General features: G+C 46.8%; 1 protein-coding gene across 1 annotated transcript; it reads right to left on the reverse strand.

Annotated features, from left to right (window-relative positions):
- Positions 1–1,829: 1,829 nt before the first annotated feature.
- LOC128399970 (ferritin light chain, oocyte isoform-like) lies at positions 1,830–6,244 on the reverse strand. The gene is made up of 4 exons (XM_053361868.1): positions 6,001–6,244; positions 3,644–3,790; positions 2,717–2,842; positions 1,830–2,175 (listed from the first exon to the last, which is right to left on the reverse strand). The coding sequence occupies exons 1-4, from the start codon at positions 6,100–6,102 to the stop codon at positions 2,017–2,019; spliced, it is 534 nt and encodes a 177-aa protein (XP_053217843.1). The 5' UTR covers positions 6,103–6,244; the 3' UTR covers positions 1,830–2,016.
- Positions 6,245–6,616: the final 372 nt, after the last annotated feature.

A 6,616-nucleotide genomic window follows, 5' to 3' on the forward strand; every position in this document is an offset into this window, starting at 1 on the left:
GTAGAGTGTGCTTCGGTTGTAGCCCCCAGCTGCTCTTCATAGGGTGACCCTGCTGTCTATAATATGTGGAGAGAAGCTGCCCCCCCATGGCTGTCATATTGGGGGTCTTGAAGACAGGAGGTAGCCGTTGAGATCAGAGCGTGCTATGACATTCTGGGCCGCTGTGTTGCAAACTCTGAGCCTGGGGTGGCAGTGATGATGCAGGAGGGCTGCATGTCCAAAGCAGGTTCCTGATTTGTTCAGAGCAGCAGAAGGAATGCTTCTGAAAGGGTGTAAGACATTTAACTATAGTTGGCATGGGGGTATTCTGTCCAGCACAAGAGAGACTACCTCGTGGGTATAGCAAAATGCCAACACACACGAGTCACTTCAGTTCTGCATCTGCTGCCAACTTTGGCAACAAGGAAGGAAAATCACTTTTTTAAAAAACCCCTCTGATTGTGCCTCCTGTTCCTATGGACTGCCTGACCTCCTATGCTTGGATCATGAGCCAGTTCTCCCCTTCTCACCAACCCTACTTATTGAGAAGGGACTCCCTTTGGTTGAAGGTCCCTCATGAGCCAACACCCTTTTATCCAGTCTCTTCTACCCCCACCCCACCCCCCAAAGAAAACCCTAGAGATTTTATTTATGGTTGTTGAAATATGCTTGAGGTTTTTGTTTTTGGTCTCTTGTCTCTCCCCCTCCCCCTGGTGTGGAGAATCAATTCTGAAGAACAAAAGCTGCTTGCGAGACACAACTCAAATATTTAAAGAATAAATTTTGCTTTGAAAAAGTGTGTTCCAGTACAGTGGCTATGAAAGTGAAATGGGAAAAGGGGTCTTTTCTTCAGAAGGAAAAGCACCTTTTGGAGGTGGATGGTGCTCCAGAGTTCAGTGGGAAGAGGAGGAGCACGTGGTTTGCTGGCAGTGGGGCCCAAGGTCTGCTCATGCTAATCTCTGCTTCAGATTATCTTGGCTAGCAAATACTGGTTTAACATACATTGCAATATTGCACACAGTTGGCAAAGCACTGATAGTACAAGACTAGACCGAATGGTCTCTCTTGGGAGAAGGCAGCTCTCAACCCCGATTTTTAATTTAGAGCCTTGCCTGAAAAAGTAGGATCTCAACCCAAGATGCACAACACCCAGCCCCACAGTTGCAAAACAATCAATTAAAAAGTACCAAGTTGAGCCACCCACATACTACTTGAGGGGTAGGTAGAAGGTAAATTAGAGTGAGGGGTCCCTTGTAGGTCTCATCTTCATAGAATTTTTCCCTTCTCCAATGCAGTCAGAATGTGAGTTGCAATGGAATTCAGGACAGATGGAAGTAATTCATTCCCCCTGCAGTGTGTACTAGGGCAGGGTTTCAGCTCCACATCCATCACTGCCAGTACCTACACTGGTGGAAAATGTAATAGTCCCCAACAAATCCAGAGAGCACCAGGTTGGGGGAGGCTGAGGCAGGGCCACCCAATGACTTTCCACCCCCTACTTAAGTCTACATCATAAGGTTGTGGCAAAGAATAGGGAATGAAAGAGAAAAAACTATGCATGCCACTTTAAGCATGAAGGATGAGGTAGATTTGGCTGTCCAAACTAAACTCTTACCTACCAACATGGTAGACTACTGGACCAGTGAATAGTATCTGCCAGCAACATAGCAGGAGATTCATGTCTTGATTGGTTGCAGAATGCTGTATGGGACAATTTTGCTCTAATCTGAAAATGTAACTTTTTTTTGCATCTGAAGTCAGATACATTCCAGTATTAAGTGACTCTTCTGACTGCCCAAGCATCACGCCATCATACCCCGGTAGTTATACATACAAGCCACGCAAAGTAGTAGTGCTTAATGCCAAGTTTATTTAATGCCAGTTACAGACTTTTCCCTCCCTGTAGATGGACAGGGTTACAGAGGCCTCACTGATTAAGCAGCCAGCTTTTGAGAGAACAGGGTAACACACACAAAGCAGCACACACTTCTGGCGGAAGAGGCTGCAGGAGTCGGGAGGGAACCAGCACCTCTGGATTCAGTCACTGGACTCTCCCAGGGTGAGACGGTCAAAGAGGTATTCACCAAGGCCCTCGTCTTTGGCACGCACACGCTTGAGGTTGGTCACGTGGTCCCCAAGCTTCTTGATCAGTTTCACCTCCTCATCCAGGAAATGGGTCTCCAGGAAGTCACACAGCTTGGGAGGAGAGAGGAAGAGAAGGTTGGCCATAGAAAACTGGAGCTCACAATTCAATGGGAAATCAGCCAAACTGGCATCTGGGAGCTCAACTCAGACTAATAGTGCTGCCTTTTAAGGTACCACAAGGACTTATTTTTGCTGCAACAAACACCCTTCTGGAAATTAATGCAGGTAAGATATCTCATTATGGTTGCATATATCCCATGGCACTGGGCACAAAGAATTCAGCAGTCCAGCCATCTTTATTCTTACAAAGTTGTCTAGTCCTTAAACAAACCTGTACACAAATCTAGGAAGACTTTAAATGTTTAGTAGACCTGTTCAATCGACTGGTGTGCGGTAAGTACTTTGGCTCTCGCCATTCACCAGAATTAAGCTAGTCTGCATAGTCAGTGGTCCCCAAACTTTTAACACACACACAAAACAGTATACCAATTTTGAGGCACTTCCCGTTTTATGTAGTTGATTAGTGGGCACTGATAGGAAAGGCGACATGACCCCCAACCCAACCACGTTAGCTTCTTCCAGCAAGACTTACATGGGGATCCGTGTGGCTGGTGGCAACCTGGTGCAAGTCCAGCAGAGCCTTGTTCAAATTCTTCTCCAGCTGAAGGGCCGCATCCATGGCAGCAGCTCCATTGGTCCACTCGTCACGTTCTGGTTTCTGAAGTTAACAGCAGAGAACACTCATGAGAGAGGCTGCCAATTGCAGCACCTTCATGCCCAGCAGCCCTTACATCCCGTTCTGCAATGTTCTACACCTTCAGCATCAACAGCCCACTGGTGCCAACAGAAATGGAGCTAAATTGGGAGCCGGGAGGACAGCATGGGAGAAGCCCAATGTTAGCAGAAGTACTTTTTCTCTATAAGAATAAAGCCTAAAGCAGCCAAAATGCAACCCGGTGAGAACTGGGCATGCTCAGTAGCAACATAATGTTTTAGTGGGGAAAAGGAGGTGAAGGAATGCCCTTCCTTGAATTTCTTTTAAGATCCTGGATGTGGGCATGGTACCCTGAACAGGAGCACTCCTACTCTGAAGATACAATGCAACATTTAGTTGCACTTGTTCTTTCCATGCACAGCTGCTAACATTATCCAGTCAGACTTGCAGAACAAAGCAGCTGCTTGCATTTCATACCACTAATCCACCCCCAATTCATCAGATGGGAACAGATGAAGCTACAATGTTGATGAAGCAATAAACAGGTGTACCTTAGAGAGCTTATTGGGAGCGCTAAGTTTCCCGGGAGGTGGGCATACAACGCACACTTTAAAATGCAATTCATAAACATAACAGTGTGCTATGGAAAAGCTGTTACAACACACCCAGCAAGTCAAGAGGAAGCCCAAGCTTTGAAGGGGGAAAGCGGAGATTATTTCTGCCACTCCCATTCCTCCTGCCCATGACTGCGGCCTTGATCCACCAGCACAAAACCCCTCCTGTCCAAGCCATCCGCATTCTCACTTTGACATCCTGCAGGACAACTCTGCCTCCACGGCGGTTCTGGAAGGTCAGGAGCTTCTCTGCTTGTTCGTGCTTCTCCTCAGAGAGGTGCCGGAAGAAGGATGAGAACTTGGATAAGGCCACGTCATCCCGGGTGAAGTAAAAACCCTGAAAGGGAGGGGAAAAGGCAAGGGCTCAGACTCAAGATTTACTCAAAGAAGAACTAGAAATGAACACAAAATGTTCCCAGTTCCAATCCAATAAATATTTACTGTTTGTAGCCATAGGCCATTGAAAATACAGTAAAATGCCTATTGGCCCAGACATAAAAATGTGGGGAAATGTACACTCAAGTTTAAAAATGCAACCAGCTTTTATTTATTACATTATTATATTTATATTGCACCCTTCCTCCAAGAACCCAAGGTGGTCTCCCCATACCCATTCTATTCTCAAAACAATCCGGTTACCCAGTGAGCTTCGTGGCCTAGGGATCTGAACCCTGGTCTCCCAGGTCCTAGTCCAACGCCAACCACTATACAGTGGTACCTTGGGTTAAGAACTTAATTCGTTCTGGAGGTCAGTTCTTAACCTGAAACTGTTCTTAACCTGAGGTACCACTTTAGCTAATGGGGCCTCCTGCTGCCGCCACGCAATTTCTGTTCTCATCCTGAAGCAAAGTTCTTAACCCGAGGTACTATTTCTGGGTTAGTCTGTAACCTGAAGCGTCTGCAACCCAAGGTACCACTGTACCAAACAAACTGGTGTCGTAATGGGAGGAGAAAATCTCCTTAGCCAGTTTCTGCACATCATTAATAATTTTACACACCTCTACCCTGTTCCTTCCCATTAATCGCCTTTTCCCCAAACTAAAAAACTCCAAATGTTGCAATGGTTCCTCACAAAGGAACTGTTATGATTTATGAAGTGTATAGAGATCCCTCAGAGACAGCAACATTCCTTGGCTGGAAACCAGGGCAAGTTAACTTACCTAACAAACGCAATGGCAATATTTTAGGATTTATCTAAATCTAGCTATAATTACCCCAGCCCAATTTAACCCACACAAGAGGAATTCAAGAGACAGACTGGATGGCGCCTCCATTTCAGGCCTTTTAGGCATACAGGTGGAGAGGCTAGGGTTGCTGTTTTTAAATCATTAACGCTATATCTTCATGATGTTGTTTGTTCAGACCACACAACTCATGGGGAACTCAGCAGTGGGTAAACAGGAGGGCAGTGGACTTTGCCACAGCCCACAATGGAGGGAAGGGATGAAGAAAGAAGCAGGCAGCAGACCCAATAGGGAGGGAACAAAATGGAGACAGAAGCTGTACACACGCTAGTCTCCTTTTTTTTAAAAAAAGCACATTCTTCCCCTCAAATAGTTTTTTGGCCTCTGCTTCCCTCCTACAAACATTACTGGCATGTGGCTCCTGGAATATTACTCTGGGGAGCAGTGTTGCCCTCAGTCAGAAGATTCCCCACCCCTGATCTCGAGGACAGCGGAGGGAGCTCTCCAAGATGTTGACATGAAAAAATATGTCCCACGCAATCATGGCTGCCAGGTCCACTCTACTCCTATTTAGCAAGACGCAACAGCTAGACCAGGAGATTTAGGAACAAGGAGAGCCAGGCACCTGCCTGCTCCATCTCTTTCAAGGGCAGGCAAGATACAGACGTAGCCAATGAGAACCCAAAAAGCCATTGCCAGCCATCAGACAAAGGCAGCTTTCTGAACTGAGGTGAAGTAGCAACACTGGAAAGAAAGCAACACGGGGGGGAGATTTTTTTGAAAAATGCCCTTTTCTATAACCCCCAAAAATGATGCACTATTTAGAAAAGACTGTGCTGTTGGAAGGCAAACGCCCATTGATCAGTCAATAGCTGGAAAGATTAAGCCATCAGATTTCCCTGACTGAAAAGGTAATTCACCTGAAACCCCTAAGTGCTGAACTCCCCTAAAGAGGGACCCTTTTATTGTTTAGAATTTTTGAGAGAAAAGCCACCCTCAGTAGGTTTAGAGCTTAAAAAAACAAGTCCCTGCACTACCCATTGTCATCCTTGCACCCTGTAAGATGCTTTGGGGCTACAATTCCCTTTTACAACTGTGCTCGCTAGGGCTGATGGGAGTTGTAGTCCAAATCTCCCGGAGGGCACCTGGCTGGCATCCAGCAGACTAAAAGATGCTGCGAGAAAGCAACACACCCTTACCAGAAAGGAAAACCGCACCTGCTGGATTTCTACCTGCCACGTACCCGTGGAAAAGCAAAACGGAGCAACAATCGCATACCCAATGTAAAGAGAGACCAAAAAGATTAGCAAGAGATTATTAAAAGCCGCGGCTTCGCCTCCTCCCCTCCCTTCTGGACGCTCACCAGGGACAGGTAGTTGTAGCTGGCATGGAGAAACTGGTTGACCAAGCGGTTCACTCCGGCTTCGCTCTGGGCGTCGTAGTTCTGGCGGACCTGGGAACTCATGGTGCAAATCGGCGACTGGACTGGCTGGTTTAAGGATGAAGATGATGGGGCGGCGGCCGCGATCCTGCTCCGTTCAAGCACTGTTGAAGCAAGAGCAAAGGAGCGAAGGCCAGGAAAAAGAGCGATCTGAGCTGGGTGCGCCCGAACAGGGGCTTTTATAGGCAGCCCGGGAGGCTCTTCCAGGGACCTCCCTCCGCGAGAAGCGCAAAGGCTCCGCCCCGTTTGCTCGCTGATAGGGAAACAGCTGAGGCTTTCTGGCTTCAGCAAGGGGATTGAAAGAAGTCCGATTTTTAAAGGGGAGGGGGGAAAGTTCCACGGGTTCTCAACGATCTGCAGCCCTTGAAGGTGTTACCAAGGGACAAGGTGCCTTTGCGTTGCAATAAAATATTTACATGCAAAAAAGAAAATGTAATGCCCAGAGATACAGCTATAGGTGCAGTGCTTTTTTTCTTTAAACATGTTTAGGGGTACTCTCATTTGGACTCAAGAAAACCACCATTTTTATAGTTCAAAT

This window comes from Podarcis raffonei, chromosome 13 (assembly GCF_027172205.1).
Source record: "Podarcis raffonei isolate rPodRaf1 chromosome 13, rPodRaf1.pri, whole genome shotgun sequence".
Lineage (NCBI taxonomy): Eukaryota > Metazoa > Chordata > Lepidosauria > Squamata > Lacertidae > Podarcis > Podarcis raffonei.

Bases quoted from the DNA above. Each gene is read 5' to 3' on its own strand.
- LOC128399970 (XM_053361868.1), bottom strand. From the start codon at position 6,102: ATGAGTTCCCAGGTCCGCCAGAACTACGACGCCCAGAGCGAAGCCGGA. The intron at 3,791-6,000 runs GTGAGCGTCCAG...CCTCCCTTTCAG, and splicing joins GCTACAACTACCTGTCCCTG to GGTTTTTACTTCACCCGGGA. The intron at 2,843-3,643 runs GTGAGAATGCGG...TGTTAACTTCAG, and splicing joins TTGTCCTGCAGGATGTCAAA to AAACCAGAACGTGACGAGTG.